The sequence below is a fragment of the Mauremys reevesii genome, linkage group 4 (assembly GCF_016161935.1).
Source record: "Mauremys reevesii isolate NIE-2019 linkage group 4, ASM1616193v1, whole genome shotgun sequence".
NCBI lineage: Eukaryota > Metazoa > Chordata > Testudines > Geoemydidae > Mauremys > Mauremys reevesii.
The window spans coordinates 109,864,873-109,884,065 of NC_052626.1; the positions used below are offsets into that span (position 1 = coordinate 109,864,873).

At 39.3% G+C, this 19,193-nt stretch overlaps 1 protein-coding gene across 1 annotated transcript in view; it reads left to right on the top strand.

Annotated features, from left to right (window-relative positions):
* Positions 1-1,005: 1,005 nt before the first annotated feature.
* The window catches only part of LOC120403969 (mucin-6-like), a 98,706-nt gene continuing 80,518 nt past the window's right edge, over positions 1,006-19,193 (top strand). Inside the window, exons 1-7 of the mRNA XM_039535991.1 lie at positions 1,006-1,129; positions 9,987-10,049; positions 11,447-11,476; positions 11,985-12,038; positions 14,592-14,826; positions 16,551-16,677; positions 18,521-18,608. Of these exons, the coding sequence (XP_039391925.1) occupies positions 1,078-1,129; positions 9,987-10,049; positions 11,447-11,476; positions 11,985-12,038; positions 14,592-14,826; positions 16,551-16,677; positions 18,521-18,608 (649 nt within the window). The 5' untranslated portion in view covers positions 1,006-1,077. The remainder of the gene's footprint in view (positions 1,130-9,986; positions 10,050-11,446; positions 11,477-11,984; positions 12,039-14,591; positions 14,827-16,550; positions 16,678-18,520; positions 18,609-19,193) is intronic.

Below are 19,193 nucleotides of genomic sequence, written 5' to 3' on the forward strand. Positions count from 1 at the left end.
GGTCCATATGTAAAAAATAGAATCCAAGGAGAATGCATATGGAGAAGTGACCCATAAACATGGTATTTTCACAGGGAAAGGCATCTTTTAAATATATCTTATTGTTATAATATTGGAAGAACATCTGTAACTTAATTCCACATCTTTTTGTCTCAGATAAATATGCCACATCAATCACCATGAGGACTGACATCCTCTACACAGCATTGGTACAAAGGTAGCAGCGATGCTACAAGCTACCACCTTGATCCACTTAACATGCCTCAACTCTGGCTGAAGGGATTACTTCTAGAGGGGTACTAAACCGTGTTATGATTGGATAGCCCAGTATGGAAACTAACGTGTCAGTGCAAATGAAAGTAGGATATCCGGAGCTGAGATGAAATTTCCCCCATCCCTCAAGAGGAAGCAAATACTATCACTTCTATGGAAGAAAAGTTTCTCGCCATTTTGCTTGGAAAGTCAATCAAGAAAAAGACGAATAAGACAGTTATGAGAGAAAAAGAGTTAATCAGAAGGTTTGAGGTCTGTACTGTTCACTCACACTTTAGCATCTCTCTCCCTACTCCCCCCTCCCCATTCCAGTTCACCCCACCTCTTATTCCCACTTGGGGTATTGATCCCAAAGTTACTCTTCTCCTTATCAGATCCTATCACAATTTACGCACTACCGATCTGCATTTCTTTTGGACGTGATACCAAATTTGTACAGTAAATATAGTTAAATGTGTTTGAACTATTGCAAAACATCCATTAAACTGCCCTTGGAAAAATGATAATGAACTGGAGGAGTTTTGTGTTTTCTTTTTTTTTTTTTTCTTTTCTTCTTTTATAAGTCTGCATTTAGGTGTGTTGAGCCTGATAAGGTGAAAGATCCTGTTTGGCGATTACTCCACTTTGCCAGCTGTTGCAATTTCTGAAGTCCATGGGAATGAGGGAGGGCTTTGCCATTCTATATATAAAGCATCCAAGCTTGAAAAGGCAAGCTTTGAAGGTGGCAGCAGCAGCACTGCCCCTTTTGAGCAGGTAGGGGCGGAAAGCCCTGAAAAAAGAAACTCTTCACTCAAGGCAAACACCATGCTTTTGGCACTACTACTAATAATTTCCTGCAGTTTTCTACACTGCACAGGTAAGTCTAAGATCTCTAGCTAGACATGAGATTTCTTTGGATGGATGTCTAAGTGTTATTCAAAGGGAAATAGGTATATAATGAAACAAGGGGACATGGCAGTGTGTGATGTTAGAAGATTCCATTATTATACTAACAGTACATGGGATGCAGACTTTTTCCCCATCCTCAGTGGAATTACAATCATTTCCATTTATGTTTTTCCCATCAGAAATTTAAAATATGCAGCTGCATATTTTACAAACACATGACTGAAAATACGACCCAATAGAACAATTTTAAATTATTTTTTTCCCCTACCTACTCTCTCTATTTGGAATTTCTGGTTAGTGAGGCTCTTGGTGGATCATTTACTGCTTGGTACATAGTAAGTGAATTATGTCACATCCCTCAAAAACATAGAACCTTCACAGGCCAATGGTAAATTGTATATTGTGTTTGCAAACACAAAGGGTCTGCATCCTGCAGTAGCTCTACATGGAGCGCTCACATTGATGCTAGTGGGAGACCTGCCTATGTACCCTCTGTAGAATTGCGCCTGTTAAGAATGGTGCACCAGGTCTTAAATACGTGTCAGAGAAAGGGTATATTTTTTCTTGATTAAGAACATTCTTTAAAAGAGGACTTCCATGCTTGAAATGTGGGAAATTGTTCAAATCTATAAAATGCTCAAATGAAATCTCTCAATGTGTTTTTCTAGCTCTTTATATAAAACTAATCAATTTATGTTTTATTAAGGGATCTACCCGCCCAACCTTTTTGGATGTCATCGATTATTTATTTATTTATTTTTAGGCTGAAAAGCAAATATGTTGAATCTGTAATGTGCCTCTTTTTCCTGCAAGTACTTGCACTAGATTATTTGAGGGCCTTCTTTACTTTGTGATTAATTTGTGTTGTTTTAGACTGTGGTTTCCTTTTCTTCTATTTGTTCTATGTCTGCTTCATAATTATCAGCTATTACAATTGCTCTGAAGGCTGCCAAAAATGTTTCAAGCACATGGTCCAAGCTGTTAAAACGCATAATTTATTTAGCTTAGTTTGAACAAAGCTATATTTATTTCTTCTGTATTGTGTTTACCACACTTAATGGCCCATATAATACTAATCCAGTAACAGTACATATTATTCTTAAATCAGAGATTTGTACTGTAACTGGAGAAAGAAAAATATGAACAATTAAAACCTTATGTAAACTCCACAGGCCAATTTTTGATCTCAGTTATACAGGTATAAATCCCACAATATCTCTACTGACTTCATTAACACCATTGAACCAAGATCAGAATATGCCCCCTGAATCCTAAATCTAAGTCAGGTGCCAAGTTACTTATCAACATGGTATCAAGTATTAGATTTGAGTTCTGTAATAAGTCATCATCAAGGAGGCTTAAAGTGCAGTTTTAATAAAAGTAAAGGTGTCTATAAAATTATATAGTGGGGTTCCATATTTGCTCAGGGTCACTCACATCCAGATCAAATGCATCCCATTTTGAAGTAAAAAAATTATTTATCTAATTGACATCCCTGCATAATCAACCTAGAATGTGAAAAATCAAACTGGGTTGTTGTTTTTTTTTTTCTCACCTAACCACCGGTAATAAAGGTTCTGTAATCAGAACCTAAGCGATAGCTTAGGGATAGTACAGAGCCCTTATCACTGTCATTGTTTTAAGATGAGCCCAGATAGATAGTAGCCAAAAGCTACTACCATTGCTATTTGGTTAGCTTAGGTGGTAGTTTCAATGTAGTTCCTAGTGGTCAAGTCCTACAGTTGATATCCTTGTTGATAGTCACTGGAGAAGGACCAAGGAATGAATAAATATGGAGGCTGAAATTTCTTACCTCTAAAGATAAACCCTCCTGGTCAAAGTTTGAGGCACACTGATGGGACAGTGCAGTTGTACGTCTAATATAGAAAACTATAGGACTTAAGTCACTTGCTAGGATCATCTGGGTATATCTCATTTAATCAATTCCCTGCCACTGTAGGGGCCTCAGGCTTTGATGCACCTCAGTCCTTCCTCTTCTCTGTCCATAGCACACAATTGTTTAGTTTTCTGTGGGCTGTAATACTTTGGTCTAATTGTGGTTGTTGGGCTTGGCATTGGGGAAGCTGGATGCTGTTTGGTGGTCTATGATATACAGCAGTTCTGACTAGATGAGCTGGTGGCCCATTCTGGCCTGCCACTCTATGATTCTATATCTATGGCTCCAGGCCTATCAAATGTAGAAGCTTTCATGAATACTAAATGCACATTTTTTAAAAGATCCATTAAGGGGTAAGTCCACTAAGGAAGCATGAAGCAAACTAGAGCCTAGCTTGTTCTTCCATAGCTCCAATGGCTCTGCAGTGCTAAGAGGAATAAATCTTATTTTGCCTATGAAGCATACAGCTAGACTCAGACACACTGGGAACAGAAATGTTGAGTAAGATGTTGAGTGTCATTTTTGCATATTTTGCCTATACTCACATGTTATGTTTAAATGTTAACCCACACATTCACAGTAAATTGAGAATTTACTGTTGAACCCTGCTCCTCCACAGATTTCCTGTGTGACCTTGGGTAAGTCACTTAGCCTCCCTGGGTATGTCTACCCTGCAATTGGGAGGTGCCATTGTAGCATGTATAGGCATACCAGAGCTAGCTGTGATCAAGTTAGCTTGCTAAAAATAACAGCAATGCCATGGCAGCACAGACAATGGCATGAGCTAGCCACCCAGGAAAAAGCCCACCCCAGAGCATGGGTACATACTTAGGCAGCTAGCCCACACCACTGTCATGCTGCCATGGCTTCACTGCCATTTTGAGTGAGCTAGTTTGGGTGCTGCAATCACTCACCCCCATTGTAGTACAGACATATATTTGGGCCTCAGGGCTTGTCTACACAAACATTTAGTTCACAGCAAGCTGGGTGTGAACATACCCCACACTAACCCGCTGCGCCCTGGGACAGTAGGTCTGTGGCAAGCTAGTGTGGGGTAGATTCACACCCCAGCATACCACAAACTAAATGTTTGTATAGACATATCGTCAGTTCTCCGTCTGTAAAATGGGGATAGTAACACTGTCCTACCTCAGAGGTGAGTTGTAATGGTCTCAAGTTGCAGTAGGAAAGGTTTAGGTTGGATATTAGGAAAAACTTTGTCACTAGGAGGGTGGTGAAGCACTGGCCTGGGTAACCTAGGGAGGTGGTGGAATCTCCTTCCTTAGAGGTTTTTAAGGTCAGGCTTGACAAAACCCTGGCTGGGATGATTTAGTTGGGGATTAGGTCCTGCTTTGAGCAGGGGAGTGGACTAGATGACCTCCTGAGGTCCCTTCCAACCCTGATATTCTATTATTCTATGATTCCATGATAAATACATTAAAGTTTGTGAGGCACTCAGCTATTACCATGATATGGCCCATATAAGTACCCAATAAATAAATAGAATGTGTGCTGCACTACCAATACAATGATTAGCTATTCCCAGAATCATTCCCTGACAAGCAGCCATGTTTTGGATGAAGGATTTAACATTACAATTGTACATTTTACACATAATATTCACATTGTTCAGTTGGGATCATAAAAGTAAATGCTGAATTAGTTATTTCAAACAAGTCTTTAAAATATAATAATTTTAAGTGGACATGAATCTGCACCTAAACCTGTGATCTGAACCCCCTGATCTTTGGTTTGGAGTTTTCAGAGTTTTATAATCTGGATCCAAACTGCATGACTAGCCCTTATCTGTATAATGGACTAAACCAAATTCCCTAGATCCAATCTCCCTCCCCTGAACTCTGGGAGTTTCAAATCTATATCCAAATTTTGCAGCTTACGCCCATCTCTAATTTTAAATTGATATATTCATTGTTACAGTGTGTATATGGTAAAAAAGCTCTCGGAAATCTTGAGTCTTGGTTACTTGTTCTGGAGCCAACTCAAATAAGTGTACATTAGCTTTATACAGCAAACATGACTGATAATGCAAACTGGATTAAGATGGTTAGTTTTAACTATATCTTGATATAAGGGCTCCTACTTTACTGATATTTAATTGTGGCTTACTTAGTTTGACTGTCACAGTAGACTTAGCCAGCCTTGGATCCTAAAGAGATATTGTATACTTATACAGTACTTACTATAACGATGTGCATAGCTAGGTACTCCCATGGAGGTAATCATGCTATGCTGTCACCTAGTTGAGAAAGAGATAAAAGTAATTTAATAACTTCAGACTGACTAGAAATAATGGTGAACATATTGTAGTTAGATTAGATTTTTACTATTGCAGTTACAAGTTGAGCGTTGGCATTATCTTTAATTATCATCATGCAAATTCATCTTATATTTTTTGGTTATTTATTTTAACCCTCCTATCTGTTTCTCCAGAGTTACAAAGTATCAATACAGCGCATACCCCAACCCACCACACAGCTAGCTACAGCATACAAATTTCTACAACTTCTGCTTGTCTACCTATGCATAAGTAATTTCACAACATACATTCACACTTGTAAATGTGTATGTTATTTTATATATACTTCTCCAAAACATGTTTTATTCAGTTTTAACAATGCTGTACCAAAAGAAATACTGTTTCATTTATAAATCTATGTGTATATCTATCATCTTAAAAAAGTGCCAGTAAAAACAAATTTAAAAAAAAACAAGTTCTAAGCTTGATTACAAATTTAAGAGTATTTTTACTCTTAATGTGAGGATAAGCTCCCATTAATGCAACTATTCCAGGAGGTGTGTAGATAATATGTTACCTAGTGTATTAACCCCTTCTCTGCTATGTTTTGCTGAAGTTCCATGCTGCAGTGGAACATGGCAAAATTCCTTTGAAGCAATGATATTTTGTAGGAATGTAAGTGGTTTTAAAATGACACAACTAATGCTGAGCAAAATTTGAAATGTCCATCTCATGGGAAATTCCAACAAAGGTTTTCACCCCAAATTGTGACAAAAAGTTGAAATTGCAAGAATTTTCACAGTCCAGAAATTCTGAAAAATTTTGATATGGAAATATCAAACAATTTCATTTCAACATTTTAATTAAAATGAAACATTCTGACATTCCCAAAATAGAAATGTTGTGTTTCAAGTCAGTTCAATATTTAACTGCATTTTCACATAGTGGTGCATGGCCTCATGGGAACTGTAGTTTGGGAATCCAATGCCCGCCATGATCCCCAATGAACCAGGCTCTCTGGATGGACTACATCTCCCATAGTACACCCAGAGTCATGTGACTCTCACGGTGCACCAAAAGCAGCTTGGTCAGAGGAAAATCCACATTGCATTATGGGAAGATTTAGTCCTCCAGGAAGCCCAGCCCACAGGAGAAAATAAAGGCCCAAAGTACAACTCCCATAAAACAATGCATTGATAGGGAAATGCAGTTTAATATCATTGTTAAGAAGTTCAGTACAGAAAGTTATGAGTCAGCTCAAAAACCCAAATTCTTCATTTCAATTTTCCCAACAGAAAATAGCAAATTCTGGCAACATCTAATTTTTCAAATGGAAAATTTCCATTTTTCAGAAAGTGCATTTTCTGTCAGAAAACCATTTTGATGGAAAATTCCCACCGAGCTCTTACATAGGACTGCACACGAGTTACATTTTGGTTAATAAAATTACCAGGATGTTCTCACAAAATCTTTTTAGAGCTAGACAAGGAAGGGTGAATATGCCTGGTGAGCAAAATTACTGTATTATAATCATTTGCGTAGTTAAAATATGAATCCATATTTTGAAGAGCAGAAATTTTTGGAGCAAAAAAGTTAGTGCAAATTTAATGTACTTAATTATCTCTGTTACATTTGCATGTCCCTTTACTCAATACTATTTATTCCAATTAGTTATTCTGCTTCCTGAAACAAAGTAAGAGTAGCATAGACTTAGCATTTTGAAGCTGTTTGGCATGCTTGAACTGTGACAGCATTAAAAATCAGCACACTATCTATTCTGAGCTAAAAGATTATGCACTTTTGGGGCTCAGAAGCATAGACCTCATGTTTTACATCAGGCTCACTAGATGAGTCTGCCTTTCAAGTGATGCTTTAAGGCTCTCTCTCAAGTCCTGCTTAGCAAATATCTACAAAAGGCATCAACTTCTGTGAATAGGGGTAGGAGTGACTCAGGTTTCACAGCCTGGGATTTAGGTGTAGCAACTGTGGAACTTTTCACCCACCTTCAGTGGATTCATGAACAAACAGATGACTCCATACAAAAGACTTGGAAAGTTCAGCCACCACACTGGATCTGAACAATGAAACCTCACTCACCATGCAGCCTTCTTACCTAATTATGTGTTCCTCTCTTTTTGCTCCTCATTGTAACGGACGCACTGGGAACATACCAGGGGCAGAAGAGGGCATAACTGGAGCACATTGTCCTCTGTAAATACCTGACATGCATAACAACTCATAGGGATTATTCCAAGATGGCAAAATTAAGAGCAACCAGTGGCCTATTCTGTTCTAAATTATGCCAGAAGCTGAGACCAGCCTTGGCCAAGCCCAGGATCTGAGGGTATACAGGTATAGTCTGTCATGCTCTGATATTAGCTATCTCAGACCATTGTGGAACTAAAAGTGCTGATTGCCTGGTGAGGTGACTGGCAGCTGGTGGTCGAGTGACTAGTGAAGTAGTTCCACAAAGTTTTTCTCTCATCACTTGAAGACAATAAAAATTGTTACATTATAACCATTACTGATTCTAAGGGTTTGGCTATATGAATACTTAGTTAGCAGCAAGCTAGTGTAAATCTACCCCATACTAACCTTCTCACGCACTAAGCATCCATGTGAACCCTGCTGCCGTGCATTAGAAGTTCCTTTGTGTACTTTGATCTACCCCTCTTAGAACAAATTGTAGATTAAAGTGCACTAAGGAACATTTAGTGCATGACAGCAAGGTCTTCACAGACACTTAGTGCACAGCAGGCTATTGTAGGGTAGATTTACACTGCAGGTTGCTGCAAACTATGTCTTCATACACACAAGCCCTAAGGTTATGAAATTTCATTTATTTTGAACTCTGTAGTTACTTGTTTCCTCTGTGAGACAGCACACCTCTGATGTTGTCATAGGTTGTGAAGAAAGCATTGTTGGTAGATAGATTTCCATCACTTCAGTAATTTCCAATCTGTTTAGGGCACTTCCCAGAGATAGCTATCATCACTGCAGTATCTTAGCTCTCACAAACATAACTGAATTTATCCTCACAACAGCATGTGTGATAAGTACTATTCCAGTGGGAAACTGAGACAGGGAGATTAGGTAATTTGCCAGAGCCACAGGAATTGAACCATGATCTCCTTGAGTTGCAGCTCATTGCCTTAACCAGAAGATTATCTTGCCTCATATCTCTTCAAATGAGGAGTTTGTGCATTTAAAATACATTTACTTGTAATCCAGTTTGGCTGCCCTGGTTCTCTCCGGATTTTCTACGGCTTTACAAAATGTAAGAAGAGAATCATCTTGTTAGCTTTCTTTCTTTCCTCTCCTGTCTCAGCATCACACACCAACACCTGGGGAACTATCAAACCTGGCTGCTGCAGATGCTGCAGTAACTCCTCTATGTGCAACGAGGCTCTTCAAAAATAAGATTCAACTAGGCTTAATTTGATTGAAGTATCAGGATCCCTTCCACACGCCTCACTTCTGTAAAAATGCCAGAAAACACTATATCATATGCGGCCACGAGACCATGCAGAAGGCAGGGGCGGATCTAGCAATTTCGCTGCCCCAAGCACGGCGGCACACCGCGGGGGGTGCTCTGCCGGTCGCCGGTCCCGCGGCTCCGGTGGACCTCCTGCAGATGTGCCTGCAGAGGGTCCGCTGGTCCTGCGGTTCCAGTGGAGCATCCGCAGGCATGCCTGCGGGAGGTCCACCGGAGCTGCGGGACCAGCGGACCCTCCGCAGGCAAGCCTGTGGGAGGTCCACCGGAGCCGCCTGCCGCCCTCCCGGCGACTGGCAGAGCGCCCCCCTCGGCATGCCGCCCCAAGCACGCGCTTGGCATGCTGGGGCCTGGAGCAGGCCCTGCAGAAAGTTGAGTCATTCAATATTTAAATTGTTCCTGCTCATAAAAGATGCCATAGCAGAGAATTGTTCACAGTCTTCTATCCCTACTACCATCTTTGCTCTTCCAAGAAACACTTGAGTATTCAAGCTCTTCTCTCCAATAAGCACTAGTGGGAATACCTCTTTTCATTAGCTGGCTATCTATTTAAATCAAATTCTGCTTAAGGGAGACAAAGGCTGAAGCCTGAGAATCAAAGCTATTTTAAACACAGATAGGTCTCAACATCAGCCCACATACAAACAGGAGAGAGCACCTCAGCCATCCTCTCTACTCACTACTCACAGTGCCAACTGTTTCATCACACTCAATCAAGCACTGAGGGTGCACTGTATAGGAACTGGGTAATATCTGTTTAAACAGTTAATGAGCCCTCTAGTGGCCATCAGTGTCTTTTGTGTTTCAGAAGCCACCAGAACTCTGCAGAACAGCTGTGTATACATATAGCTAGGCCTTGTACGTTATATATGATTAGCAAACTTTTGGGTTGTTTCTTCATACTATGTATGTTGTGCAACATGTAAAAGGCACAACAGAGTGATGTGTGGCTTCTGTGGGATGCTCTTTGCTCTTGCCACTTAAAGTACCTTCCTACCAGTTGAAGAGAAGCAGTTCATTACAAGCTGTGCATGCATTGACACAAGCACAGTAACTGTTATCCATATGACAGTGATGAGCATAGTAAATCAAAGGACAGGAAGGAACTTTTAAAAACTGATGCTGCATTTCTGTTTTGTCTTGTGATGATGACTTATCTATAACTTTTGCTTTCACAGGGCTTGAAGGGAGTTATATATCCCATCAATTTCTCTACAGGCAGAAGGAGCTTCTGAAAAGAGGTAAATACTTTGCCTGTTATTACACATTTAAGATGAGGTTGTGCCCAATCAGCTCCAATATGGATCAGGGACCGCTTGTACAAGGCACTGAACGAACCACATAGTAAGAAAGTCCCTGCATCAAGGAGCTCGTGTAAAACACTACCTTTATGAATTCGGACTGCAGGTTAGCCTACAAAGAAATAGTAACTCGCAGGGTCCCAGATTTCAGCCTCCAACCTGAGCCCAAATGTTTACAGACAATTTTTCAGCCCCAGAGCCTGGGTCCCATGAGCCAAAGTCAAATGACTCAGGCCTGCCATGGGTTTTTTTGTCCTTATGTATACATACCCATAGAGTGAGGCAGCAGTGCACATGCTAAGTGCTTAGTAGTAATATTAATACAGTGGATATCATTAAAAATTCAGCATTTGCTCCCTGGCAGTGATTGTGGTACCCTCTAGTCCAAGTGAAGATACCACATTTCTGAAGGTATCTGGGACAGTGAATATTTAATTTTTAACGGCCTTCCCTGACCACTTTGATTTTATACATCAAAGTCACTCTGTACATTGAAGCAATGACAACATTGGAGGCACTATACTGCTGGAGGTGCTGTCAGTCTCCTGAGACAGAATATAGAAGGGTCCAGGCTCCTGCGCAGAGCTGCACAAATAATGGATTTTTCAGTTTGCTGACAATTAAAAAAAATGTTTCAGGTCAAACTAAACATGAAGTTTTAAAAAATATGTGGTGAATCAAAACGTTTTAAAAAGTAATTTTGGGTTGAAATGTTTTGTTTTGATTTCAAGCATTTTTAAATGTTTTGACTTTTTTTAAATAAAATTATAGGAAATTTTGTACAAAGTCATTTTGAACTGAAAAATCAGTTGTTTTCAAAAATGTCAAAATAAAATGTTTAAACTTTTTTGAAACTTTTTTAGAATTTTTTTGACTGAAATAATTAACTAAAACTGACATGAATTCACAAAACGTTTTGGCGCTGCTGACTATATTTTTCTGAAAAAAGTTGTGTGTGAAAATTTCATCCATCCGTACTCCTAAGCACGTACAGTTAAAAAAAAAAACAACAACAACCTTTGATACCTTTACAAAAAATTAAATAAATATGGCTTAGCATGTCAGTTCTAGTATTCTGAATAAATTATCTCTCATATTCTGACTATTTAAAATTCTTCATGGAAAAAATACAGTATTTTATTTTCTTTACTTTCTATCTTAAACTATGTACAGTTAACATGCTGTTGCATTTATCCCATAATTGTTTGCATTTCACTGATGGATGATGAGATTCCTGAATCTAGTTTGTAAAGAGTTTTAGGGTGAGAGGCACTGTATAAATGTTAGCTTTGTTATACTAAGATGATTCTTAACTGTAGCTATTTATTTTCCTTCAGGCAGCAGGGGCAATGACTGGCTCAGATTAAGTGAGTATTTTATTAGTCGTAAGTGGGTAAAAGCTATAGGAAGAGAACCCGGAAGGGAGCAAAATTCCCTGTGCAGCAGAGATCAAGGAGAAAAATTCTCCTCTGCATCCCCATCTCTGCTCATAATTTGCTTATAATAATTATCAAAGCCTTGCTCTTGCTTATACACAAAATGAAACAAAGTCAGCTAAAGTCATTTGGCAAAAATTGCACTCAGTACACTGATTATATACTTTGGCATTCCTGTTTATTATTTATCTACATTGGAATTTCAACTGAAACACTTTACTCCTAGTTATCACAGCATTCCTGTGTTTATAGAAAATACCATTTATGGCACTATCTTCATATGTCCCACTAATACCTATTTGGTGAATGGAAAATAGGCAAGATCCAAACAAGTTAGGCTCGCTAGCAAGTGCAAAGAGTAGTATTGTATTAATGTTAAAATATGCAAGGTTTGGCTGGAAGAATCAGTGGCAATATTTAACCAATTCCTATTTTCCAGATGACGACAGTGAAGAGTCCAGAAGCGCAGAAGATGATGGTATGCTGCGTTCAGGTAACAGTTTCTTTTACACTTGTTGGATAAAAGTGGCGAAGTATTTTGTAAGGACCTTCCTTCAGAAGCATTTAGGGTGAGCATTGTATCCTTTAGAGCAGATTGAAAAATAAAGTGAAAAATGTCATGGAAAATGCCAGTGTTTTGAAGTTGTTTCCATTTTGCAAGTTTGAAATTGGGTGTGGTGATTTAAATAATAATATTTTCAAAAATAATGAATTTAAATGAGGTTTAGGCTTTGTAAAACTACTTTTAAAATTTGTGTTATTGAAACTTTAGATTAAAATTTATAATAAATGCTTTTTTTTAAAAAAAAAATACCACTAATGATAAGGTCTCTTACTTGACTTTTACAAAACAGCTACAAGCAAAAAACCCCAAACTACTGAAAATTAAGGTCCTGATCCTGTTAAGATTCTAGCAGGTTAACTCACATGAATCATTGACTTCAGTGGGATTACTCATGTGCTGAAGTATGTACCTCTAAATGTTAGCAGCATCAGGAGCTAAAAGTATATTTTTTATTAAAAATTCTCCTAGTGGCATAAAATCCTTGCCACTTCAAAATGAAATTTTATCACAGTAACCATGAAAAATTATTTAGACTTTCAATACTTTGTTATTGTAAACTTTTTTATTCACACAAGCCAACATTTTCAAAAATACAGAACTCAAGTTAGGCTCATAAACCTGTATTTAGGCAACTAAGAGTGGGAAGTAGGAAGGCATCTAAGTGATTTAGGAGCACAAGTCCCATTTACTTCAAACCACAAACCCTGATAGCCTGCTCTCAATGTCAGGATATTTATGAAGCCCTGATATAGTCTTTACATCATACATGAAGATTTAAAATGTGAACATTCTTGGTAAAATATGAAATTTTAACAATTAGGAAACAAAAGAACCAAGTACTAAACATCCTCTTTAGCAATTTAAAACACTAAAATGGGACAAAAGTAAAACAGTAGAAACATATAAATCCTTTAAAAACCAATTTAAATAGAACTTTTCTGTATATTTTTAAATAATTTTTATACACCCTGTTTCAAAATGAACCCATTATTCTGTGCAATTTTTCTCCATTTTTTTAACTGAAATGGTTACTCAAAAGTTTATCAAGACCATTATCAAAATGGTTATTGGAATATTGAATTTAATGAATCAATAACTATTTTGATTAAAACATCGGGGTTTCAGGAAAACCACGGCACAGTTCAGTTCACTATATTATTTACCCACGTACCCCCCCGCCACTCACACATGGCATGTCTGGCTGAAGGCTAACCATGTCTCTGCTAGCCCATTATTATTATGTGATTTACCAATTGCATGTACACCTCCAATTTTTACCCAAAAAGATCTCATGCCTTTAAGATTCGGGCTGGTTCTATCAAGCACAAGTGATTACATTACGCACAACTAAAGCTGTGCAAATAACAGATTTTTCAGTTCACTGGCAGTTCCAAAAATACCAGAAAAAGTTTTGTTTTAGGTCAAACCAAAAATAATTTTTTTTAAATTTTCAGCAAATCAAAAAGTTGAGAAAAAAGTCATTTGATACCAAACAAGATCTTAATGTTTCATTTAACATGTTTCATAAAATATTTAGATTTTGATCATTTTTCAATGTTCAGTTTTTAAAATAAAACTGAAGGAACTTTTGAAACAAAAATCAATTTAAAAGATTTTAATGTTTTGTTTTGAAAATGTAATGAAATGGTTTGATGTTTTCACGTTTTTTTCCGGCCAAAACAATTTTTCCAAAACAACATGAATTTGCGAAATGGTTCTGTGTTGCCAAATCTGCATTTTTCACCCCCCAAAAAAATTGTACCAAAAAATGTCACCTAGCTCTACACCTCACTGTCACTAATCGGGTCCCCTGATCGGCATCTCAGCAAATTCCAGAGACTGAATGGGCATGTGGACATGAACCCTGAGCTACCCTCTCAAGTACTTAGATATAGTCCCTCAAAATTAGAGTTAAGCAATAACTAAAGTAGGAGATGCCAGCCAAGGAGGAGCGGGGGCTCTGGGGAAGCAATGCTTTCCCAAGCTATAGAGAGATGGAAAGCTCCCCTCTACTTATAGCAAAGGAAAGAGAAAGAGAACTGCACTCCCCCCCAACCTTCCTTCCTTTAACCCCTGGGATTAAGACACATTTTCTGGGGCAGTGAGAAGGAAGATTGCAGTGGTGTTGTCCATGCTGTATTTGCCCTGTGTATAAATAGACAGCCCAAATGTGTTTCAGAGCATCTTTCACCAGCACTGTATTGACTTAAAATTTAAGGAGAAAAAAAAATCAGATGCTCTAATGCAAATGTCATTCATGGACAAAAAATAAAGGAGAAGAATTAAAGGTATAGATACTCTGGAAAAAGAATCCTAAACTGAATATGAATATGAATTCATTTTCTCTGAGAGTTTATTTAAATTCTAAGCTCATCACCTTTTCCTGCTATTAGAACACAACTGGTCGTGTTTGGAGTGCATGTCAGTCTCATCAAACATGACACAAGATAACCTAAATATATTTTCTCTTTCATTTCTTAGACAAGGGCTCATGTTCTACTTGGGGTGCAGGGCATTTCTCCACCTTTGATAATTATTTGTATGACTTCTCTGGGTCCTGCAACTACATCTTCACCACCGTGTGCAATGATGTTAGCCCGGACTTCAACATCCAGTTCCGCCGCGGGGTGAACAAAAAAATTACAAGAATCATCATAGAGTTGGGACCTGTCGTCATCATAGTTGAAAAGAACATCATTGTGCTCAAGGGTGTTGGGTAAGCTTCAGGGATATATTGAATAGCAGTGGGTATAGAAAAGCAAAGAGTTATGTGAGATACACTAGATAAGTCTGTGATTGTACTGCAGGGAAAGCTCAGTATGTCCATTTCACTTATCCATTTCGTGCCCAAAATGGATTAATAAATTAGAAATTAGACACAAATGACCTAGCTAGAGACACTAGCTAGAGACTGACTTTATCTCCTCCTACCAAAATAGAGTGTAACTGCCAAATAAATGTAAATCAAGCATAGACTACATCTGTACAGTGTGAAGCCAAAAGAGCAGGTGAAATTTCTCATCTTGCAATAATTCCCAAATTAAAACTACATTGACTTAAAGCTTAGCAGTCCTCCTAAGTGGGCCTAGTTCTAGTTTCAAATTCACGTGGGCCAGCTCCTGAAACTAGGTGAAATTTAGAGGTTTAAGTGTGTTTTGCTTTGAGGTCATTTGAATTTGAATTTCAATGACTGTGAACCCAAACTTATGAGTTTTGCACTTTGGTAGGGGAACAAAAAATAGGGGAACATCTGGAGATTTGCTGGGAATTCCCTACTTGTCATGGCTGCTTTTTGGTCTCATTATTGCTGGAACTACAACGTCCAGAAGGCAGCAAATTCATGAGAAACGGTTTGCTGGGGAGATTTGGGAAATGTGATCATTGCCTTCCAGAAGCTGAAATTCCCAAAATGAAATTTCAGCAATGTTCATGAGTTGGGCAACTCTGAGTTTTTGCCTATGGATGAATGCAGAGGAAGGATACGGATGGCTGTAAAAAGTTTGTATATTCACCCATGTATTTACAACTATGGTCAGCAGAAAAACAAGACTTGTACCTACAGCTGGACACATTTTTTTCAACAAACTGTAAATTCACTTTGTATAAATAAATAGCCATTGATTCAGGGACTTGAGTCTCCCACCTCTCAGGCAGGCATCCTAACCACCTCACTATCGAGTCTCTCTCTGTCTCTCTGGCCCAATAATAAATTATTTATCGACAATGGATCAGCTTCAACCAGAGAGACCCACATGAGAATATCCCATAGCTCAATAGCTAGAGCACTCTTATGCAACAGGGGAGACCAAAGTTCAGATCCCTTCTCACCACCAGGTAAAGGGGAGAATTGAACCTTTACCTCCCACATGAGTGCCTCTAACCACGGGGCTAAAGCTTATAAGAGAAGTGGTACCAGTATTATCATATGTTATATGAATCAAGCCCCTTTAAAAACACCCAGGAACAAAACGTTTCAGGTCAGACAAAATGTTGCATAAGACCTGAAGTGGACTTCTTTGCTTTTCCAAATTCTTTTTGAAGTTTTCAAATTCAGTTAGACTCAACCCAATTTCTTTTCCAATTCTTTGGAACTGCCAGTGAACCAAAAAATTAATTCACCCAGCTGCTCTTGTAACTGTACCTCAATTTGGCAAACTGCACTGAAAAATACTTGGCTTACTGATTGATTTGCAAGGACAACTGTGTAAATGAATGGAACTAGCCCCAGAGCCTGCATTTTAAACATGGTGTCCCCAGACTAGCAATGACGAAATATATTCAATACATATTTATATTGGTTCTTTTTTCCCACTGGTCTCTAGCATTAGAATTCAGCCACTACTCCCAAGTCCCATTCCTGCTACACAGCTCCCATTATGCGACGCCACCGCACACTCTGTTACATAATAGAATCAATTTTTTTTCTCTTCCTCATAACAGTATCATCAAGTTGCCATATACCAGCAATGGAATCCAAATTGCTCCTTTTGGACGCACTGTCCGCCTGGTGACCAAGCTGATGGAGATGGAGCTGGAAGTTGTCTGGAACAATGATGACTATCTCATGGTGAGTAAAATCTTGTCACAAAGCAAAGGAGAAACTTTTGCTGGAATACTAAAAACTCGCTATCCCTAAGTGGGTGTCTTGACATGCATTCATTGTTTTTATTTGTACGAAGATTGTGAATGTGCCCTTAAATATATGGCATAATGGCTCATAGCCCTCCAAGGTGAGGGCAGTATAGGCATTTACTCGCCTTATTAATGGATGTATAAATAGGGGGACAGTTAGTGCACATAAAAATACATAAAACCCAGTTTTCTTCTCGCTGGCTATAATTCAGGTTAGTAACAGATATTGTCATTTATGTGCATCACTGATATTCCAGAGAGGTATAGGGAGTCATGTTGGGTATCTAGATATAGAAATAAATTACTTGGGACTACGTTAAAGACCACATAACTTCTGAGAGTATGATCCAGATGCTTGTCTTTAAAGAAATGTAGTACAGTACTTGATGAGCATGGGTCTAACCTAGAGCACCATCTCATACACTTCTTTGCAGGAAATTCAGACCCAATTCTCTTCTCATGTACACTGGTGTAAATCAGCAGCAACTTCATTGAAGTCAGGGGAGTAAACAGAGTGACACAGGAGTAAAACTGAAATAAATAAAAGAAGAATTAAATGCTCCATTTTTAAGAACAGCTCCTGTTTCTCCAGTGTCTAGGGCTGTGAATATCATGGAGGTGGAGTTTAGAGAAAGCAGGGAGAAATGTAAAACAAATGTAATGGACAAGGACAAAAACTTACAAAGACCCCTGTCTGAGCAGATCTGTTGAGCTGATGCCCATTTCCTCTTACTCTCTCTACACCGGGTATGGAAGAAAGAAGAGCAATTGATGCTCTGAAGCCCTAAGGCATTGTTGCAGCAGAAATATAATCCACCTAACCCATGTCCACCTCCACACAATTTGCAATGCTTGTTCAGGAGAAACTCAACAGTGAAACAGCAATAAGTGCTTGCAGGTCAGGATTGAGATGTATTGATAGTGCTGTACGGTGGAAACTAGCACGTGGTCTTCATACATCTTGCCTTCTTACAGCTACCATACTAGGCCCTCACTTTAAAGAGTACCAAATCTACCACCTCATTGAAAGATACCAAACAGATATATAAAATATATTGATAAACCCAATAAATCTGGTCAACATGTTCTTTTAAAAAAATATTCAATACCTGGGTTTGCTTTGGCACAGATGTGAATGCCAGATCCACATTTCTTATCACCACTTACTGAGTAGAGGAAAAGAATACCTGACTAGGAAAAGGAGCATATCACTTTCTATTCTCTTCCCTCAAATCGCAGAAATTAACTGAAAGCAGGGGCGGCTCTAGCTTTTTGGCCGCCCCAAGCAGTCATGCGCGGGAGGCGCCCCGGAGCCGCGGGAGCAGCGGACCTCCCGCGGGCATGACTGCAGAGGGACCGCTGGTCCCGCGTGGCTCGGCTGGACCTCCCGCAGCTGCGGGCGGCTCGCGGGTCCGGCGGCTCCGCTTGAGCTGCCGCAGTCACGCCTGCGGGAGGTCCAGCCGAGCCGCGGGACGAGGACGAGCGCCCCCTCCGCAGTCATGCCTGCGGCGGGTCCAGTCGTCCCGGGGCTCCGGTGGACCTCCCGCAGGCATGACTGCGGCAGGTCCGCCGGCCCAGCCTCCGCCCCCACCCCGGCAGCAGGGGACGCCCCCTAGATGTTGCCGCCCTAGGCACCAGCTTGTTTTGCTGGTGCCTAGAGCCGCCCCTGACTGAAAGGGGTGACTTTACCTGGGTATCCCAACAAAGGTTAGTTGAGAAGATATCTTGGCCCACAGACATTTCTTAATTATATATATATATATTTTTTTTTATTTTAGGTTATGGTTGAGAGAAAATATATGAGGAAAACTTGTGGAATGTGTGGGAATTTTGATGGACAGGAACTAAATGAGTTTCTGAGTGAAGGTAAGAGCTAAGGCCAAACCAAACACAAGGGGCTAACCACACCAGATCAATGAGCAAATTTAACAGCTAGAAGATTCCTGTGCTCAGATTATCCATACTGTTTCTGAAATCAATAAGACCCCCACATAATTCACCCACAGGCCTCTCAGCCATCACACCCTGGTTCTCCAGAACAGGGCCAATTTCTATTTGTATTACAGTAACCTCTAAGGGCCCTCAAATCAGTTATCAAACCACATTGTGCTAGGCACTGTACAAATGTGGTAAAGAGCAATCACCCTGCCTCAGAGAATTTACACAATCTAGGTTTATGACAAAACATGACATGTGGATGAAACAGCCAAAGTGGGGAGAATGAGGTAACAGTAAAACAAACACGCTTTTTGCACAACATTCTGTAGTCTTAGCTCAATACTTGGCTAGCCTTTGTCAAATGCAGTTTACTGTACACAGCACAAAGGTGAGTTTTAAGGAGGAAACTGAAGGGCAATATGATAGCTTTAAAGAGTTTGATTAATTTTACCCCACTTGTAGAGGCCCTCACAGGAGAAAGTTTATTTTTCCCACAAACACCTTCACCCTAAC